General features: G+C 48.1%; 1 protein-coding gene across 7 annotated transcripts in view; it reads right to left on the bottom strand.

The window, feature by feature from the left end:
- Positions 1 to 19,382, bottom strand: part of stard4 (StAR-related lipid transfer (START) domain containing 4) — a 32,843-nt gene extending 13,461 nt beyond the window's left edge. Inside the window, exons 1-5 of one of the 7 annotated variants that reach the window (XM_038805109.1) lie at positions 19,055 to 19,382; positions 11,877 to 11,921; positions 11,356 to 11,465; positions 8,073 to 8,122; positions 4,843 to 4,969 (exon numbers count right to left, since the gene is read on the bottom strand). In XM_038805109.1, the coding sequence (XP_038661037.1) occupies positions 4,843 to 4,969; positions 8,073 to 8,122; positions 11,356 to 11,465; positions 11,877 to 11,901 (312 nt within the window). In that variant the 5' untranslated portion in view covers positions 11,902 to 11,921; positions 19,055 to 19,382. Of the gene's footprint in view, positions 1 to 4,842; positions 4,970 to 8,072; positions 8,123 to 11,351; positions 11,471 to 11,876; positions 11,922 to 18,920 lie in introns of all 7 variants that reach the window. The other 6 variants (XM_038805111.1, XM_038805114.1, XM_038805113.1 and 3 more) reach the window with 6 other exon arrangements.
- Positions 19,383 to 21,680: the final 2,298 nt, after the last annotated feature.

Genomic DNA, 21,680 nt, shown 5'->3' with positions numbered 1-21,680 from the left:
CGGTCGCCCCACGACACGAATCGCTGCTCACCGTTTTTTTACAGCGAACAGCGATTCTCCCCTGGCCGATGGGCCGAGTTCCCAGGCCTTTACGGCCGTTTTCACGAACGCAAACACACCTGCTCTCACCGTTCGTGAAAACGTCTGCAAAGTGCCGTCCCGGCCAACCATGGCACCGATTGGCACGGCAGAACCACAGCCGTGCCAAGGGTGGCATGGGCCTGCGATCGTTGGGCACCAATCGCGGGCAGCGGGTCCGATACCCGCGCACTCTTTGTTCCTCCGCCGCCCCGCAGGATCAGTCCGCGGGGCGGCTGAGGGGCATGACGGAACGCGCATGCGCGGGTTTGACACATATGCGTGATGACGTCATCCGCGCATGCACGGGTTGGAGCCGCCCAACCCGCGCATGCGCGGCTGACGTCATCGTGCGCGTCAGCCGCCGTGACGCTTGGCACGCTGGCTTAGCGGCGGTTGCTAAGCCCACGATGCCGTTCTTCACGGGGTCGCGCTGCTAGCCCCGACCGGGGGGGAGAATCGGGTCCCGGGAAGGGGCGCGGAGGCTGCTGTGAAACACGGCCAGTTTCATGGCAGCCTTTATGACTCTCCGCATTTGCGGAGAATCGCACCCATCATGTTTGAACTCTATTTCTGTTATAAATAAACGGGTCGGAGAATCGTCGGGGGCCGCCGTCACTCCCGCCCCCGCTGTGTCCCGAATTCTCCGCCACCAGAGATTTGGCGGGGGCGGGAATCGCGCCCGCCGTTTGGCGGGCTCCCCCCCCCCCCGACAATTCTCTGGCCCGCGATGGGCCGAAGTCCCGCCGCTGTCAACCCTCTCCCGCCGGCGTGGATCAAACTACCTACCTTACTGCCGGGAGCAGGCGGTGAGGGCGGGCTCCGGGGTCCTGGGGGGGACGCGGGGCGATCTGACCCCAGGGGGTGCCCCCACGGTGGCCTGGCCCGCGATCGGGGCCCACCAATCGATGGGTGGGCCGGTGCGGTGGGGCACTTTTTCTTCCGACTTCGCCATGGTCTTCATCATGGCGGAGGCGGAAGTGACCCCCTCCCCTGGGCATGCGCGGGGATGACGTCAGCAGCCGCTGATGCTCCTGCGCATGCGTGGACTTCCACCGGCTGGCGAAGTCCCTTCGGCCCCGATTGGCATGGTGCCAAAGGCCTTCCACGCCAGCCGGCGGGACGGGAACCATGCCAGCCGGCGGGACGGGAACCACTCCGGCGCGGTGAGGGCTTGGCTCCTGAAGGTGCGGAGACTTCAAGGTGAGGGCTTGGTTCCTAAAGGTTCGGAGACTTACGCACCTTTGGGGCGGCCCGACGCCGGAGTGGTTCACGCCACTCCATCACGCCGGGACCTCCCGCCCCGCCGGGTAGGGGAGAATCCCGGCCCTGGTGCCTATAAGTCATTGAAGTAGTCAAGGGCCTAAGATCTCAGAAATATTATGCAAATTATTGGTTAGTTCACTTGTGCTGGGACTCAGGAACCTGTGGAGCTGCAATTGACCGCGCACTTGCCCAGGGTGTCATAACACTCCCTTTGCACTTCCCCCAGCAAGATTTCAATCACTGAATCCAGAAACCCTGGAGCTCTCTTTCTTCCATATTTTCCTATTGTTCTGTCTTTCCCAGGTTAGATTCAGCTCCCACAAAACTGTCAGCACATACAAATATATGAATGAGGAGCAGGAGTAAGCCACTCGGCCCCTCGACCCTGTTCCGTCCTTCAATTAGATCATGGCTGATCTAGTTGTAACCTCAATTCCATATTCCAGCCTATCTCTGATGACCTTTCAGTCCCTTGCTAATCAAGGATCCATCTAGCTCTGCTTTAATGCTATGCAAAGCTACTGCTTCCACTGCTTTCTGAAGAAGAGAATTCCAGAGGCTTAGGACCCTCAGAAAAAAATTCACCTCATATCTGTATTAAATGAGTGACCCCTTATTTTTAAACGGTTTTATTTTCTCCTACAATAGGAATCATCCGCTCTGTCAATACCCCTTATGATCTTAAAAGGATTTGATCAAGTCGCCTCTTACTCTTCAAACCTCTCCACCTTATAAGAAAACCCGCTCATTCCTGGTATTAATTTAATAAAAGGAGATGGAGGTGTAGTGATATTATCACTGGAATTGTAATCCAATAGGATCCATACTGGACGAGGATTTTTCGAAAGGAAGTGCAGGGGGGGATTCTGGGAGGGGATGAGGGGGTTCGATGTTAACAATGGATAGGGGCAGGTCAGGCTCATGGGCAGGGCCTGGTGTTATGATGATGGTGGATAAGAAGAGAGTGGGGGGGGGGAACCCTTGGTTAGGATAGTTACGTGGAACGTGAGGGTGTTGGGTGGCCCAGTCGAGAGGTCAAGTGTGCTGGTGCATCTGAAAGATTTGAAGGCCGATGTGGCGATGGGGCAGGAGATTTACTTGAGGGTGAAGGCAGGTGGGGCTTAGGAAGAGCTGAGTCAGCCAAGTGTTTTATTCGGGATTTGATGGTAGGGTTCAAGGGGTAATGATCCTGGTTAGCAAATGAGTACTGGCTGGGCTAATGGCAGAAATGGGAGGGGTGGACCCTTGGAGGTTTCTGCACCCGGGGAGCGGGAGTACTCTTTTTTTCTCCTCGGTCCACAAGGTTTATTCGCGAACTGACTTTTTTGTGGTGGGGAAGGCGCTGTTGGCTGGGGTTAAGGGGTCAGAATACTCGGCAATTGCGATATCAGGTCATGCGCTGTATTCGGTGGATATGGTGTTGGAGAGAAGGGCAGTGCGGAGGCCGCGGTGGAGATCAGAGGTGGGGCTGTTGGGGGACCGAGGGTTCTGTGATAAGATTGGGAAAGTAAAAGTAATCGAGGAATATGTGGGGTTCAATTGTATGGGGGAGGTTTCGCAGGCAGCGGTGTGGAAGCTCTAAAGGCGGTGGTAAGGAGGGAAGTGATCTTGTTTAAGGCAAAGGTGGATAAGGAGGAGAGGGTGGAGCGTCAAAGGGTAATAGATGAGATGCTGGAGGTAGTCAGGAGTTATACAGAAGATGGGGATCCAGCAAAGTTGGAAAAGAGGAAGGAGCACAGGCGAGATTTGACCAGCTGGCCACAAAAAAGGCAGTGCACCAATTGAGACGGGCAAGGGGAGCGGTTTACGAATATGAAGAGAAGGCAGGGTGCATGTTGGCAGGCAGGCTTCGGAGGGAGGCAGCAGCGAGGGAAATCGTTCAGGTGCGGGATAGGGCAGGGAAGTTGGTGGTGGCTCCAGATCAAATTTTTCGAGAGATTATATAGGTCGGAGCCACCGGGGGGGGATTGGGAGATGAAGGAATTCCTGAATGGTCTGGAATACCCGAGGTTGGGGGAGGGGGATAGAGACATGTTGGATGGGGCTATGGCGGAACAGGAGATTAAAGATGCATTTGGGCGGATGCAGTCAGGGACGGTAGCAGGGCCAGATGGGTTTCCGGTGAAGTATTACAAGAAATTTAAAGATAAGTCGGCACCGCTGATGGTGGGGATGTTTGAGGACGCGATAGGGAAGGGGGTGTTGCCACAGACTTTGGGGCAGGCATCAATCACCCTGTTGCTCAAGAAGGATAAGAATCCGACAGAATGAGGGCCGTGTCAGCCTATATCACTTTTGAATGTGGACGCAAAGGTGTTGGCGAAGATATTGGCGGGTAGGTTGGAGGAGTGCCTCCCGAAGATGATAGGCAAAGATCAGATGGGGTTTGTGAAGTGGAGGCAGCTCTTTTCGAACATTAGAAGAGTATTGAATGTGGTCATGGCACCGGCGAAGGGGAAGGAAACAGAGGTGGTTGTGGCATTGGATTCTCTGGACTGTCAACAATAACGACTTTATATTTATACAGCACCTTTAAACAAATATTAAAAAATTCAAGACGCTTCACTATAAACCAAAATTGGATGTTGAGCCACATAACGTCACCCCTGCAGCTGTTCAAACATTAAGCTCTCGAATTTCTCCCTGCACCTCTTCACCTCTCTTTCTTTGACAAAGCTTTTGGCCATCTGTCCTAATATTGTCTTTATTTATTTCATACAGGATCCTTACAGCACAACAGTGTGTACTCTTCTTTGTTCTTTGAACCCACTGAGGTACCCAGTTCCTCAATGGAATAATCAACACCTATGTGAACCAGTAGAACAGGAAGACTAGATCTCACTTCAACATTTCATTCAAACGTTGGACCTTCAACCACTTCACACATTGGGGTGTCAGTTAGGTTATATGCTCAATGGAAGTTGACAGTTATTAATGTTGTTCACTATTATCAAAGGGAATTTGCAATTTAAATCTGCAATTAAATATTTGTCCAGTTAATATGAGAAATTTAAAATTATTTCTCAGGTTTCTGCTCCAGCTAATCAAAACTTTTTCAACCTCCAGAAATGTAACTGAGATATAATTTAGTAATTTCTATCCTGCAAAAGTAGCCAAGCAACTTTTAATCTATGAGTTAACAATCTAATAATAATGAACTAAAGGACAAAATCTTGTTGACAAAATAAGTGAGTTCTACTAAGAGGTGAAGCTCCTTCATCGCAATCCTGTAAATGTTAATTAAATAAAAATGACAATTTTAATTAGGATGATAGCAGCATGTCTTCATGATAGGACAAAAAAATCATCTGAAAAGCTGAAAGTTCTAAAGAGAAACATGGAGAGAGAGAAAACATTTTGAAAACTAGATATTGAAAAAAGCACAACAAAATCCTACAGGATTTGTCTATGTTTAGTATTGCAGAGAAAAATCTCCCAATAGATGCAGGAGGCAAATAGCAAAAAAAAACACCATCTCTATCCTGCAAATCATCTTACCTGTTCAAATTCCCCAATAATGTCCATGGAGGTCATTAGACTGTCCCAATTTAATCTATATGGGCCAGGGCGGATGTAATCCACTATCCGGTTTGGAACCTCCTTCACAATCCCCTGAGTTTTGTACCTGAAAATTACATTTATGTGCCTTGTTAAAAATCTGTACATATGTTCTTCTACATGAATATACTGCTTTTCATAAGGGAAAGATTACAATGCTTCCCATCAGAATTGTGTTTGAAAGAGCACAATCCTTCTCTTCTCCCCATTCACCTGTGTCTTGGGTAATCTCCTGAATTCTTCCTCCCAGTTTACCATTGCCGCCTCCTAATTTGACGTAAAAGTTTGATATTGTTGCTTTTGTACTCATGCATAATCACTAACATAAATTTAAAACAATTGCCCCTACTTTCAATAACAGATCTCTTATGTGACCCCATAAAACTGCCTCCAAAAACCATAAATCATATACAGGGGATTTCTGGACATGAAGCAATGCTTTGGATCTTCTAGACAGCAAATATTGGAACATTTGACTGGGGGAAAATGGCACCTATGACACCTAAGCAAAGCATAACCATGTAATTAATATGTGAGAGGACTCAACTAAATATATTTCCTTCAAAGCTTATCAGAAATGTCCTGGTGCCAAGATAGAGGACATCTCAAGTCGGCATGAAAGGATACTGGAGAGGGAGGGCAAGGATCCAGTTGTTGTGGTCCATTTTGGCGCCAACAACATTGGCAAGGGTAGACAAGAGGTCCTGATTGGGGAATATCAGGAATTAGGAACAAAATTTAAAAACTGGACCCCAAAGGTTGTAATCTCTGGATTATTACTTGAGCCATGTGCAATTTAGTAGAGGTAAGAAGATTAGGGAAGTAAACACATGGCTAAAGGGGTAGTATGGGAAAGAAGGGTTCCATTTCATGGGGCACTGGCATCAGTATAATATAATAATAATCGCTTATTGTCACAAGTAGGCTTGTTCAAGTAGGCCACATTCCGGCGAATGCTCGGGGAGACCGGTACAGGAATTGACCGGTACAGGCTGCTGGCATAGTTCTGCATTTCAAGCCAGCTGTTTAGCCCACTGTGCTAAACCAGCCCCTATAGGCCCCTCGTATTGGGACAGAAGGGAACTATACAGTCGGGACAGGCTCCACCTGAACCAATCTGGAACCAGAAGCCTAGTGGAAAGGCTAAATAGGGTGGTCACAAGGACTTTAAACTAGTTAAAGGGGCCGAGGGCTCAGGAGAATTTAGTAAAGTTTCCAGGACAAATAATAGAACAGAGTGTATGGAAAGTGGCAGGACTCTAACTTCAGGCACAGCAGATAAAGGGACAACTCTGAGAAGGGGGAGGGCAATCAATGCACGACTGAAGGAGTTGTACCTAAATGCATGCAGTATATGAAACAAAGTAAATGAGCTTGTAGAGCACATTGAAATTGCTGTGTACGAATAATGGGCAGCACAGAGAGGTGGCTGCAAGGAACTCAGGGCTGGGATCTAAATATGCAAAGATGTGCAGGTTAGGTGGATTGGCCATGCTAAATTGCCCTTAGTGTTCAAAATTGTCCTTAATGTTGGGTGGGATTACTGGGTTATGGGGATAGGGTGGAGGTGTGCGGTTGGGTGGGGTGCTCTTTCCAAGAGCCAATGCAGACTCGATGGGCCGAATGGCCTCCTTCTGCACTGTAAATTCTATGAAAAAAAAGATATGTTTCCTATCGAAAGGACAGGCAGATGGGCAGGGGGGGTGTTTGTCTTGTTAAAAAGAAATCAAATTAAATAAATAACAAGAAGCGATATTGGATCAGAAGGCATAGAATCTGTGTGGCTTGAGTTAAGGAATTGCAAAGGAAAAAAGATGGGAGTTATGTCCAGGACCCCTAGCAGTAGTCAGGATGTGGGGCAGAAATACATCAGGAGATAGAAATGGCATATAAGAAAGGCAATTTACAATATTCATGTGGGACTTCAATATTGATTGGATTGGATTTGTTTATTATCACGTGTACCGAGGTACAGTGAAAAGTATTTTTCTGCAAGCAGCTCAACAGATCATTCAGTACATGGGAAGAAAAGGGAATTAAACAGAATTCAAGAAAATACATGAGAATACATAATAGGGCAACACAAGATATATAATGTACTACATAAGCATTGGCATCGGTTGAAACATACAGGGTGTAGTGTTAATGAGGTCAGTCCATAAGAGGGTCATTTAGGAGTCTGGTGACAGTGGGAAGAAGCTGTTTTTGAGTCTGTTCGTGCGTGTTCTCAGACTTCTGAATCTCCTGCCCGATGGAAGAAGTTGGAATATGCAGTATGCAGGTGGACTGGGAAAATCAGATTGGTAGGGAATTCCAAGAAAGGGAATTTGTGGAATGTCTATGAAATAGTTTTTTGGAGCAGCTTGCGGTAGAGCCCTGAAGGGAACAGTTGGTTGGATTGAAAAAAGCCACCTCTCAGCAATAATATGCTGAGAATGGCTTTAACGAGCAGAGGGTGAGACTTCTGGGAAGGACCGTAGGGGAGGGCGGGGGTGCAGATTTTGGAGGCCAGGTTGGAAGGCACGGGGGTGGTGGTGAATGATTTTAAGGCAATGTCCTCGATAAACACAGGGTCACCCAAAGTATGTACTTTCTCTCCTTCCTTCCTACCTTTCACCAACTTGGGTGCAAAAATAGCTTCCCACTCTCACCCACCTTCCACTGCCCAGCATATTATGGCAGTGCAGGAGGATTGAGGGCCTTAAATGGCAATAATCGCTCTCTTAAGGGCCTCAATAGACCTCAGGGAGGATGGGCTAGTGGCACCATACCCACACCACCACCTGCAACTGCCCACCATGCTCTCTGCCCCTTGTAACATGGTTCAGGGTAGCTATCGACATATTTAAAGTGCCACTCTCTGACTTCCTCAGTATCAGTGTGCTCCTTTACATCTTGAAATAATCCCATCTCATCTTGACAACTTTTTTATTTTCCAATTCCTTATTGCAACAGTGACAATAATTCAAAAGTAACGTTACATGCATTAAAAAGTCATGAAAGGAACAATATGAATGAACGTCTTCCTTTCCCTTCTGATTTCCCTTTATTTGGCCTGCTGGACTAATTTATTACACCTGCTAACCTTCTAAATCTCTTCTTGCTTGTTCTCTTATATTTCTCACATTTATCCTGCGAACGTGAGGGTTAAATTAAAAAAGAATACTTACAGAAATCCCCCAAATTCTTCTGAAGGTTTTTTCCAAACAGTTACGTCTTTCTACAAAGTCAAAAAATGAAAAGAGAAATAAAACATTTTTGCTAAATAATTTATATATGTTACTAAAGTTGCAGCTTTATAAATGGTCCAGAATTGCTAACCTGCCAACTGTAAAATAAAAGATAACAGAGACAAAGGAGGGTCATGTTGTCTAGCCAACTTACCATATGCACCACCACAAGAAAGCAAACAAAAGGTGAACATAAATAAACAACCTATCTGGACTGAGGCAAAGTTTGCTGATAGTATCAAATAAGGAGGAGTAGCAAACTGTCACAAGAAGGTACAGTCATACCGGACTTTGTAATCGAAAAAACGGTCATATATGGATATGCAAAATGAAAGACATGGATTAACATTGTGCCTATAATCATGGGGCACCCTAAAGTACTTTACGTCCAATGCAGTATATTTGGGGTGCGATCCACCGGCCGTGTTGCGCTCTCCCTTGAGCAAGATGCGGCTGGTGAATGCTGGGTGGGAGAGCACTCTCGCGGGCTTCCCGGCAGCCCCCATGCCACGCATGATTCACCCAAATCTGAAACACGGGTGAACTTACCCGGTATCCAGTGGCAGCGCGGGATCCACCGGCCTCCCCAGTGAGGCCGCAGCCAGGCGCCGTTCAGCACTGGTCCATGCAAAAGTGGGCCAGGTGGAACGGCAGGCGGGGGTCTCCCGGGCCATCGGGAACCCCTGGGGGGTCAGGGTAAGTGTAAGGTGGCTCCCTGACCCTCTCCCTGGAATGCAGGCACCTTGCCATTGCCCAGCTGGTTCCTTGGCACTGCCACCCTGACCAGGGTGCCAGGGTGGCACTGCTAAGGGCCAGGGAGCGAGGTGGGCCATGGCCATGAAAGGAGGGTGGAGGAATGTTTGAAGCGTGGGGATGTGCAGGAGAGCAGGTAAGTAGGGGCCTCTGGGAGATTGGAAGGGTGATGGGTGGGGGTCCTGGAAGGGATGGGGTGCTGTAAGGGGGCTTGGGAAGGTCTGAAGAGGGGGGCTCCAAGGTACCACATAGCGGGGTGTCCTCGCTTGGGGGGTTTGGGGCAGTGTCCATATGTGTTGAGGGTGACATTGTCCAAGGGTGGGGGTGACCCACAGGCTCACTTAGAGATCGGGGCACCCTTTCAAAATGGCGGCCCGATCTCTTGCGTTCAGCTCCCCAGTGCTAAAAGATATTCTGAGGGAGCAAACTTCAGGATACGCTGCACCAGAAAAGTAGTTTGCCGCGGCGAAGCGTGGCCTGTGAAAGTCGGGAGATCCCGCTCCCAGGATCTACCCGACTCACAAAGCCTCGCGAGATTTAACGCAATCTCGCGAAATGTTGCAAGAAGAATCCATTCCGCAATGGGCGGGATCAGATTTTAGCAAATCTTCATATTAGAGCGAGGCAGTAAGCCTTATTCTAATGTACAGATTACTAAGAACCTGAGGCTTTGAGATTCTCGGGCGAGCACCGTTTAGTACTGGCCCCCACAATCGGGGACCAGACGGAACGGCACTCGTGGGGGTCTCCAAGGGGATCAGAGGCCCCCAGCTGCATGCCCTTTGGGCAGCGTGGTGTAACAAATGGGGCTACGTGCGGCCTCGGCTGCGCGTTCGGCGTTTAGGCCCCTTATTCAAAGCAGGTGGCATTGAATAGCCATGTGTTTCTCGGCAGTGCAAGTGCCGGGAAACACGGGCTGAATCTGCTCGCTGAGGACTTTCTTCCCTTTTGGGAAGATCACATCCTAAGTATGGGCTAAACTGGTTAGAGACTCCCCAGGGCCCAAAAAAGTGACTAAGTGTCATTGAATAGAGGTGGGGAACTCGCCGGCAAAGCCGGCGGGAAACTCCCTGAAAAACCCGCCATAAATTAACTTAGTGATGGAACCATCAATTCACTAGACATGTGCTTTAAGATATGAACAGTGGTTTTAATCTACTTACAACAGAGCCAGCCTGTTCCGCGTTGAACTCTCGATGAACTGAACGACTGGCTCTGAGCATTGGTATTTATAGAGCAGTCCAGGGGGAGGAGTCGTGGGCGGAGCCACGGGTGGAGCCCTGTACAAACTCCTAAGCATTCCCAGCGCTACTCTCCCCTAGTGGTCGGGCAATGCAACTGCACTTACAAATGCATGGTCTCATGTATATACAATACAGTGTGAATTACAGAGTTACATTCACCACACTTAGAAATAATATTGGGAGAATCACACTCTTGACGTATAGTCACTGTTGTCGGAAACACAGCAGCTAATTTGCACACAGCAAACGTCCACAAACATTCAAGTGGTAACATCTTGTAAGATGTTGCTTGAGGGATAAATATCAATTCTGACACAGGGACAATTCATCTGCTCCTCTTCAAAAAAGTGTCAGGGGTTCTTTCTCATTCACCTGGGAGGGAAGATGTGGTTTTACTTTAACATCTCGTCTAAATACTGACACCTCCGACAATGCAGCACTCCCACAAGGCTGCACTGGGGTGAGTCTAGATTATCATGCTCAAGTCTTGGTGTGGCAATTGAACCCACAACTGACTCAGATATGAGAATCCTACCAACTGAGCCATGGCTAACACATGCACTGATTATTACTGTTCCTTGAACTTGAAGAGATACCATTGATTGTATGAGTTAGCTTCATTGTCATCCTTAGTGATAGAAGGCAGAAACATGTATATACTATAAATGGTAAAGTTATGAATACAGTGGACAAAAGAAGGGATCTAGGTGTGCTGGTGCTTAAAATTGAGTAGACAGGTTAAAAAACACTAAAAAGGCAAATAAGTTATGTGACTTATATAGAGAGAGGGATTGAATACAAAAACATGATCAGAAACTACTATACAATTTGCTTGTTAAGGACATCTCTAAAATCTGCCTGCGGTTTAGGGCTTCTCATTATAAGATGACAATAACAGTTTAGGCAAGTGTAACTCGGAGCCATGAGATCCAATCAAAAGAATTATTGCCCATGGTAAGACAGTGCCAGTAGCAAGGATGACTGGAAAGGGATAATGGTCCAGTGTCTCGGGATCTCATCATCCAGTCCCTCTTATGGAAAATGAATTAAAATTGCACCATACAATTTCTCCCTTCATCCACACACAGACATATACAAATCTCATCCTTGTAAAAGAAACAAGAAACATATGGCAAGAGTTAGCATCAGTAAGGACCTCAAAAGTGAGAAAACAGTAAAATATTTGGAACATGGTGCATACTATAAAAGATGTATGAGATACCTACTGTTTTCTTTCCAACTCTCCACTCATCCTCTCCACTGCAGTAGTATTTAATAAGAGTGCTTTCGACTTCTGCAGCCAGTCTTTGTGCATCAGGTAAAGTCTCCATTTCTACTAAACTGCAATGTTAAAAGATGGGGAAAAATAATCAGGCAACTTACCCCGAAAAGTCAAACTGTTGCAGTTGAATTTTTTAGATTACATTTGTAAGTTGTGTTTCTTATCCAAGTATTAATGCACAGTGCAGAATTCTATAGACAGGCGAAGGGCACATTTAAGGCATACCCCAAATGATTTTTACTATAATTCAAACCCCATTCTCAATTCACTTCTAATGCTATATAACAACCTTTGGCATTGATTACAAGGCTGTAACTGAGAACAAACAATCTTGTTGTAATAAGAGAGAATATTTCTAAACAAATACTATTTGGACAATGACAGTAAATTGAGAAATGACAGTAAATCAGGGAAAATTTGGGCATTGGAGACTACTGCTGCCTCGTTGTTGTGACAAGGATTTACCTTTCCACACTGCTATGAGGCCCATCGCTTGTCTGCTCCTCCCATCTGAAAACCACAATGAACATAGGCCATGAGACCTCAGAAGAATCCCCATCCACCCATCCTACAGCTACACTTCCCAAGGCTGCTATGTAGAAGGAAGTGTTGGGCTCCAGAAAGCAGCAATAAAAGTCTTTACATACCCAATGAGACATGAATTTATAACTAATGGGCGCGATTCTCCAGAAACATTTCCAAGTGCTGTAGTAAGCGGGAATTACCGCAGGTTTCCCGGCGCTCGGCCTAGCGAGGCCGGCATCGCAATTCAATGTTAATTGGTCCACTTAACAAGGCCTGACGGGCTTCCCGCCTCGAATGCCAGCTAGCCAGCCGATTCGAAAGGACCGCGCTCATCAGTCCCCGCTAACAACGTTGAGCAGCACTTCGCTCGCAACAATGGCGCCGAGGAGACCAACCCCAAGATTCGGGGATGCTGACCTGGGGATGCTCCTGGACACGGTGGAGGCCAGGATTGATGTCCTGTTCTCCCGAGGCTGAGCCATAAGGCAGGTAATGCTGCCTGGGATGAGGTGGCGGCAGCAGTGGAGAGCCTAGTGCACCATGAGTGAAGGTATCCAAGGCTCTGCGCAGTCGTTGATGGCCATGGATTAGATTGGATTTGTTTATTGTCATGTGCACCGAAGTACAGTGAAAAGTATTTTTCTGCATGCAGTTCGAACAGGTAATTTAGTACATGAAACGAAAAGAAAATACATAGTAGGGCAACACTAGGTACACAATGTAAGTCCCTAGACATCGGTATCAGGTGAAGCACACAGGACTGTAGTATTAATCAGGTCAGTCCATAAGAGGTTTGTTTAGGAGTCTGGTAACAGCGGGGAAGAAGCTGTTTTTGTATCTGTGGGTGTTTTCAGACTTTTGTATCCCCTGTCTGATGGAGGAAGTTGGATGGCTGAGGGTCTTGGCACTATGTCTGCCTCACTAGGGATGTCACCCAGTACCAGGCTGACCTTGATGAGGTTCTGCGGGTCATGTCCCGCTCTCAGATAGGAATGGCTGAGGCGCTGTGGAGCTTGTCCCAGCCGCAGGTGGGCATGGCTGAGGCACTGCAGCCCATGGCCCGGTCACTGGGACATGTGCCCCAGTCATTGAGGAGCATCACCAAGGGAGTCGACATGATGGTGCGGACTATGGGGAACCACCAGGGCTGGTAAAGCCAGGTGAAGCAGGAACAGCCGGGGCTCGAACTAGCTGTCGCTCCGTCCCAAGGTGAACCCCAGGGCCCTATGGGCATCAATCGGGAGGAGGGGGCGCTGAGTTCCAACCCGGGCCCGTCCCATGGGGCGGCGATGGTGGCCACCAGCACTCCCGAGTTCTACCCCCTGAAGAGGCCGCGTCTCAGGGTCAGCACACAGGACAGGGTGGCACGGCTGTGCATGTGCCGTCAGAAAGTGAGCTCGGCATCAGAGGACACCCACCAGGGGCATCGAAGGCTATGGGACGAGGTAAGCTGCTGGCTGCCTCCGCATCAGATGGGCAGCCTGGGGAAACACCGAGACGTAGTGGTAGAGCAAGGAGGATCAGGCACGTTGGTCATCACTGAGGGCACCAGGTTGGGGGCTGGGGGTTGGCACTATCAGGAATGAGGTATTGTACAGCACATTAAACAACTCTTTGCACAAACATTAAGATGCCTCTGTCACTTTCTCCCGCAATGCGGGCTGATCCCCGGACCTTTTGCCTGTCTCTCCAGGTAACCCCCCTCCCAGTGGCACCGACCCACCCTCTGGCTGTGGTTGTGTCCAGGGAGCTGTGTCCATCCCCTGGGTGTTCGGATGTTGGCTGTTGCATGTGTGGTGTTGACTCCCGCACAGTGCCCAGGCATTAAGGTGCGATCGGAATGCTAGGCAATTACTCCCACATGCTACATGGTCCACCAACTCACGGGTACCTACTTGGCATGTATAAAGTGCTCACTTCACCACGATTGCCAATTCCTTATTAGCGATTGCCTTCAACTACGGAGACTTCAGCAGTCGGTGGAGGTAATGGGTGATCGGTGGGGCAGGGACAGGGGTTTCTCCCGGAATGGGGTTGGGATCCAAGGGTTGGCATAGTGGTGGTGCTAGCGATTCCCCCCCCCCCCCCCCAGTTCCCCCCAAGCACCTACCCCCCCAGCCTCCCATGGCAGCCCACCCCTGCGGAGGATCCGCCGCACCCCCCCCCCCCACCCCCGAGCATTGGGATGGCAAGCCCAGCACCCCCACGCTCTTTATCGGTGAGCAACGATGGCTACTCACCTCCTCAGCTCTCCACAGAAGCCCTTCCTTCAGACTCACGTTTTTAAAAAGGAGTACTAATCGGCGCCGGGGTGAGCACTTGCTGAGGAGGCCAGTGAATGACAGGAGGTCGTTGGATGATGGGTGGCTCTCGTTAATTGTATAGAAATGGGGCTTAAGTGATGGTAATTGGTTTCTCGCCATGCTACATTGAGGTTCCAAATTCGTCTACTGGAGCAGACCGGTTGCATCACAAACTGTTTGGCGCCTGGTGCATTTCCCATTTTTGGCCTCTCCCATTATTCACCGACCTCCTTAGGCTTGAGCACGGGTGTAACAAGGCCAGAATATCGTGCCCAATGAGCTTGCTCTCCGTCAAGGTCCTCAGTGGAAATCTTGGATGCAATTTACAGGACATTGGTACCCTTTCAAAAGATCAGTTGCAGCAACGACGGGATTTTCTCCTCTCATACCAACAAAACTCACCAGCAGTGCTCTGCTGGAATATGCCATGAACACTGATTGAAGAAATCAATGGTCTGGAGAGACAGGTAGAAGTCAGACCCCAAAGAGGGCAATCCGTTTGGGCGTGCTTCAGATTCCAATGCCTCCTGGGACTTGAGTAGATTGCGCGAATTGTGATGGTTGCCGGGAAGCCCGCGAGAGGCCTCTCCTGGGAACTACTGGCCACGTTGTGCTCTCGTTCGAGCGCAACGTAGTCACAATATGTACCTGACATTATTCAATTTAATGTGTTCATATTTTGGACTTCCTCCGCTATTTACCAACAGAAAACAATTGCTTGAAATGTAATTTTCTAATTGAAATTAAACAGGATCACCCAAATTCCAGAATTCGTACATCATATTGGTATTATTTAAGGAAAGAAATGATCACTTATTTACTTATCCGAGACGGGTAAAATATACAAGTCAAAGTTTTTCAAGTTAATAATAGACTTTGTTCATAAGCGCCTGAGCATAACACAGACATTGAATGTATTGTGCTCGAGTAATGAGTTTGTTATTAAACCAATCATTTCAGTATCCAGGAAAGCTCCTGATGTTTCTCTCAGAAGTATCTGTGATTTTCCAAAATAAAGTAGGTTTACCATGAGTACAAAGGAAAACATACTATAAACAACAACCCAAGCTTCTTTTTGGAAGGTTATCATGATTATAAAAATGCTTCAGATAATTTTGAGAAAAGTCAGCTACCATGAGCTGATGAAAATAATTTTCAGGGCAATTTTATCCCTTCCAGGACCAGAGTGGGAAAGCAGTTAGAATTAAATTGGAGAATTGATTCCAAACTAAATAATGGTGCCAATTTGAGTTAACCTCTGGGGAACTGTAAAGATACTTCATTAACGAACACAAAAAGGATTTATTAATAAGAATTGTTCAGCAGCTATGTGGCTGCAGGTAGCTCCCTACATGTTTCCCGTCACCGGGGCCCTACCCCCTGGGGATGATAACCCACTGCAGTCCCAATTGGTCACCCAGTTATCCTTTTTTGCTGTGTTGGCTATTGCCAGAGGAGCCAAACTGAGGAACCATGGGCGGCATTCTCCAGTCGGCCATGCCACAATCACGTTCGGCAATTGACCGGAGAATACCAGTTTCCAACGAAATTGGGGGCAGCGCCGCTTTTGCGATGCTCCGCCCCTCCAAAGCGGCATATACACCGCGCGCCGTATCCACGTCCTCAGGATATTGCCTGAGGCCCACCCCCCGATGCTCAGTTCCCCACCTGTCGGGAACTCAGCATGGCGGCTGCGGACTCACAGTCAGGGGAGGGCCGATCCGCAGGCAGGGGGGATTTTGTTAGGGGTTGAGAGAACTGTTGGGGGGTGGTCCAGGGCTCGCGTGGTGGCCATGGGGGGCACTCTTTTGCAGGCCGGGTCCACACACGGCCACGCCATGCTGAATGTTAGACCGGGTCTGCACACAGCCGGCCCCATGCTGCATGGCAGGCCGCCATTGTGTGCATGCACGGCCACAGGCCCAGCTATACTCCAGGCCTTATCAGCAGCTAGAGCCGGGTGCTCTACGCTGCTTGGCTGCTAGCCCCCATCAAAACGGAGGATTGGTGGCCGTTTTACGACAAATTTTCAGTCTTAAAACACCACCGTTCCCATGCCCGCATCAGGACACAGCCAAAAATCGGAGAATCCAGCTCCATATTTTTGTAGCACCCTGCCTTTCCATCTGATTCACAATAATTGAGTTACAAGGATAGGTTCACCCAAGTACTGTTTAACCCAATTAATGTTTAACTACCTGCATTCATCATAAAATATACCCATTACGTGGTTGTTGAAATTTCATATGCACCAACAACACCTTTGCCCTATTCATGGCAAGTTTATTGCAGATTAGTAACTAGCTACAAATGACATCCAAAGAGCAACAGTGACCGGCTGATGGTGCAAATCACCAGAAATGTAGTAAATGTGATTTTCAGAATTAACTGAAAGAACACCAGCTATCAAGGTTTGGCAATAATAAAGATAACAGTGAGATTTTGAATTGGAAGAACATTGAAGTTCCCGTATTAAAATTTACAGAGCAGTTGCTTCCCTCCACTTGGATTCTTTAGCTCATCCAAAAACACACTTCAGAAAATGGAGGCAAGTTTAGAAACATACACTGCTTCTGGTCTTTGGAAAATTAATGTTAAATCCTCACTTTTTCCCATGAGCTTCTCGGTCATCATGATGGTGTGCATCAAGGATTCAGCAAGAATGTCAATATTACTGATACCTCCCCCAGATATTTACTACTTCTTGGCCTCCCCTTACCCTTATCTTTGATGTTTCTGTTTCCAATCATCTCATTCATGGTATGGATGAAATGAAAATCGCTTATTGTCACGAGTAGGCTTCATTGAACTTACTGTGAAAAGCCCCTAGTCGCCACATTCCGGCGCCTGTTAGGGGAGGCTGGTACGAGAATTGAACCGTGCTGCTGGTCTGCTTTAAAAGCCAGCGATTTAGCCCAGTGTGCTAAACCAGCCCCTATTGAACAAGGTTTATGGAAGATACAGCTCTGGCAAATTCTTGTATTCAGTTAGGCTAATGCCACTTTTGACGCTACTTTTGTTTCTTTACTTATTACTTAATCCACTTTCCTTTTGCACCATCACCCCTTTAATCATTTAGTATCTTTTGCACACAAACCTATCCAGTCCGTCCCCTTTGTTCCTTCTTATCCTGCTTTCTTTCCCTTCTAAACTTGTTCATAAAGGTCATTGACATGAACTCTAACTGTTTTGCTTTGCACAGATGCTGACTGACCTGTCGAATATTTCCAACATTTTCTACCTTACTTTTGAATTATTCTGATATCCTTTTTTGATCTAAAGTTCTTTCTATAAAAAACATGCAAGGATGAAAGTAGCCCATAGAAGCAGACATGGAATATGAAAGGATGGAATTGGTTGATAACTTTACACAGCTCAAAAGTAAAATGTCCTACAAAGGAAAAGGTTAGCAAGAAGCAAGATTGGTATAATTACAAATATTTTAAGAGCAATAGAACTTCACTGAAAGAGTATCATGGGATATGAATTAGGATGGACAAAGTGAACGTACAATAAATATTTCTACATCTTAGGGTGATTTATGATAGTGAATGTAATGCGGATTATTAGTTTTTATGTAGTAACAATGACTTGTATTTCATAGAATCCCTACAGTACAGAAGGTCTGCACTGACCCCAGAAAAGAGCACATCACCTAGGCCCATGCCCCCACCCTATCCCCGCAACCCAGTAACCCGACTGAAACATTTGGGCAGAGTGGCAATTTAGCATAGCCAATCCACCTAACCTGCACATCTTTGCACTGTGGGAGGAAACTGGAGCACCCAGAGGAAACCCACAGACAGATGACCGGGAAAAAATATACAAATTCCACACAGTCACCAAAGGCTGGAATTGAACCAGGGTCCCTGGCGCTGTGAGGCAGCAGTGCGAACAACTGTGCCACCCTTTGTACAATATTTATATTGTGCTTTTATTCTTCTACCTCGTGGATAGGCAGACAAGAAAAAAGAAGAGAACCAGAAGAGTAACCAAAAGTTTGTTTAAAAATAGTAAACGCTAGAAATACTCAGGTCAGGCAACATCGCTGGAGAGAGAAACAGAATTATTGTTTCAAGTCAATGACCTTTCATCAGAACTGAGGAAAGTTAGAGAGGTGATAGGTTTTGAGCAAGGAATGGGTGAGACAAGGGCAAAAAGATGATCTGTGATAGGGTAAAATATAGGAGGGATTGAATTAAAGAAGAGTCTTACAGGACCAAAAGGACAAGAAAAGTAACAAAGAAACAAAAGATGTGCTTGCAATAGTTGTGCCACTGACTGAAAGCAAAAGAGAAAAACAGAACACTTTCATCAGCCTGAAACAATAACTTTGTTTCTCCCTGCAGAGATGTTATCCGAACTGAGTATTTCCAGCATTTTCAGTTCTTATTTCAGACTTCCAGCATCTGCAGTACTCTTCCTTCCGCTCGCATCTAGTTCAAGATTCGTCATTGTGTACAACCACTTCCTCCAAAACGTCACTTTGACTGTGGTAACAGCAGATGAGAAGCAGTCAAGACATTCAACAGTTGATTATAGAATGGCATGATGTATTTACTCACAAAACAAGTCAACCTGATTGTCTGTTAATGTCCCTACTTAAGTTCACACCAATGACAAGAATCTGCTGGCACCATCATTCGACACAAGCACCATCACCACCACCGCTCACCATCACCTGACACCATCACTCGACACAGGCACCACCACCGCTCACCATCATCACCACCGCTCACCATCACCTGGCACCATTTCCATCACCTAGCACCATCATCCCACACCATCACCATCACTCGGCGCAGGCACCATCACCTGGTATCTAGTTTCTTTGAACGCGACACCTCAGCTTGTTTTTCAGAGCGGTATTATTTCTTCCTGCGGGTATTCACACTCCGCTGCCGATTAGCGGTCCAACTGACGCCCAGAGGCTCCCAATCACCGGTCACTGACTTCCCTCAATTTTCAGTAGCATTGTGATTGGGCAGCACTCTGACTGACGGTTCCCCTATTCAATCAGAAGCCACTATTCCCAGCCTGGGCGCCGACAGCTGACATCATCCGAGACCAGCACCAGTGAGCGTCAGGTAGAGGCGGGAATCTGACTGTCAGACCAGAGGTCGCGGGGTGGGGAGTGGGTCTGACTGTCAGCTGAGCCCGCGGGGGTGGGGAGTGGGTCTGACTGTCAGCTGAGACGGGGGATCTGACTGTTAGACCAGAGGTCGCGGGTGGGGGGCGGGTCAGACTGTCAGCTGAGCCCGCGGGGGCGGGGAGTGGGTCTGACTGTCAGACTGTGAGCTGAGGGGGGGGGAGTGGGTTTGATTGTCAGACTGTGAGCTGAGACCGGGGGGGGGGGGGGGGGGGGAGTGGGTTTGATTGTCAGACTGTGAGCTGAGACCGGGGGGGGGGGGGGGGGGGAGTGGGTTTGATTGTCAGACTGTGAGCTGAGACGGGGGGGGGGGGGGGGAGTGGGTTTGATTGTCAGACTGTGAGCTGAGACGGGGGGGGGGGGGGGGGGAGTGGGTTTGATTGTCAGACTGTGAGCTGAGACCGGGGGGGGGGGGGCAGTGGGTTTGATTGTCAGACTGTGAGCTGAGACCGGGGGGGGGGGGGGGGAGTGGGTTTGATTGTCAGACTGTGAGCTGAGACCGGTGGGTGGGCAGTGGGTTTGATTGTCAGACTGTGAGCTGAGACGGGGGTGGGGGGGGGGGGGGGGGGGGGGGTGGGGAGTGGGTCTGGCTGTCAGACTGTCAGACTGTGAGCTGAGACGGGGGGGGGGCGGGTCTGGCTGTCAGACTGTGAGCTGAGACGGGGGGGGGGGTGGGGAGTGGGTCTGGCTGTCAGACTGAGCTGAGCTCGTGGGGGGGGGGGGGGTGCGGACAAAAAAGGCGGGGTTTGCAATTTGCTGAACGTCCCTCACGCGGTAGTGAACATGACCTCACCCCCCGCGTGTTGATTGAAGAATAGACAGTGGAACAGTTTGAAAGTTGATTGGGTGAAATCACATGACCAAGTCACGTGTGCTGCTGACTGTTGGAGGGTCAGAAGGCGGAGCCAGGAGGCTGGATTGGATTTGTTTATTGCCACTTGGTTGCAGTGAGAAGTATTATTGCCTGCAGCTCAAACAGATCATTTAGTACATGAAGGGAAAATGCCTAATGTGGCAACACAAAGTCCACAATGTAAATACATAGACGCAGGCATTGGGTGAAGCATACATGAGGGCAGTATTAATCAGGTCAGTCCGTAAGTGGATCATTTAGGAGTCTGGTAACAGCGGGGAAGAAGCTGATTTTGATTCTGTTCGTGTGTGTTCCCAGACTTTTGTATCTCCTGCCCGAGTAAGCCGGGTGGGAGGGGCCTTTGATTATACTGTCCGCTTTCCCAAGGCAACAGGAGGTGTAAATGGACTCAATGGATGGGAGGCGGGCTTGTGTGATGGACTGGGCTGTGTTCACGACTCTCTGAAGTTTCTTGCAGTCTTGGGCGAACAGTTGCCATACCAGATTTTTCTTGTCCTTTGTCCATGTGATTAAAGCAGGTTTTTGCTTGGCCAGGGGCTGCGTTGTGACACAGGGAGAACATGCAAAGTTCATAGAGACAGTGAGTGATCGAAGGCCAGAATTGAAGCCAGATCCTCGGCGCTGTGAGGCAGCTCTGCTAACCACTGTGCACCCTGTCGTAGGGTGGTTGAACATAAGCTTATTTCATAATTATATAATTAATGCCTGGTTTCAGTATTTTTCATGTTCTCTAAATAAACAAAAGCTGCATAATTGAATGTTGAAGGAAAGTCTAGGGGCAGTACTATTCCTATTATTTCCACTTTTTGCACGTTGAAAAGAGACAGTCATAGGAACATAGAAATTAGGAGGTGAAGTCTGCAATACAGCCCTTCGAGCCTCCTCCGCCATTCAATCAGATCATGACTGAACTCTTCTTGGTCTCAAATCCACCTCCCTACCTGTTCCCCATATCCCTTTAACCAGTTTTTAAAAAAAATCAGGGGTGGGATTTTCCAACCCCGCGACGGGTTGGACAATCGCTGGGGGGTGGGGGGCCGCGATTGACACAACGCAGCTCCGACGCAGGTCTGCAGATTCTCCATTGTGAGCTTGCACGGACCCGAGGTGCCCGTTCTGACACCCGTGTCGGCAGCTGGACGGCGTCAAAACTTAGCCCCAGGATCAGAGAATCCCGCCCCATATATATCTATCTTGGGTTTTTTTTATCAGAAATATATCTATCTCCCAGCGATAACTGTATAACACTTAGAATGATAGTAGAGAAGGGCAATAAGCAATCCAGAATGAGAATAATCAGTTCCGATGAAGTGTCAAGTGGACTTGAAACATTAACTCTGTTTCTCTGCTTGCAGATGCTGCCAGACCTACTGAGTCTTTCCAACATTCGCTGTCGTATGAATAATTAACTGGGTGAG

Source organism: Scyliorhinus canicula, chromosome 8 (genome assembly GCF_902713615.1).
Source record: "Scyliorhinus canicula chromosome 8, sScyCan1.1, whole genome shotgun sequence".
Lineage (NCBI taxonomy): Eukaryota > Metazoa > Chordata > Chondrichthyes > Carcharhiniformes > Scyliorhinidae > Scyliorhinus > Scyliorhinus canicula.
This window is presented reverse-complemented; position numbering and strand designations above follow the sequence as displayed.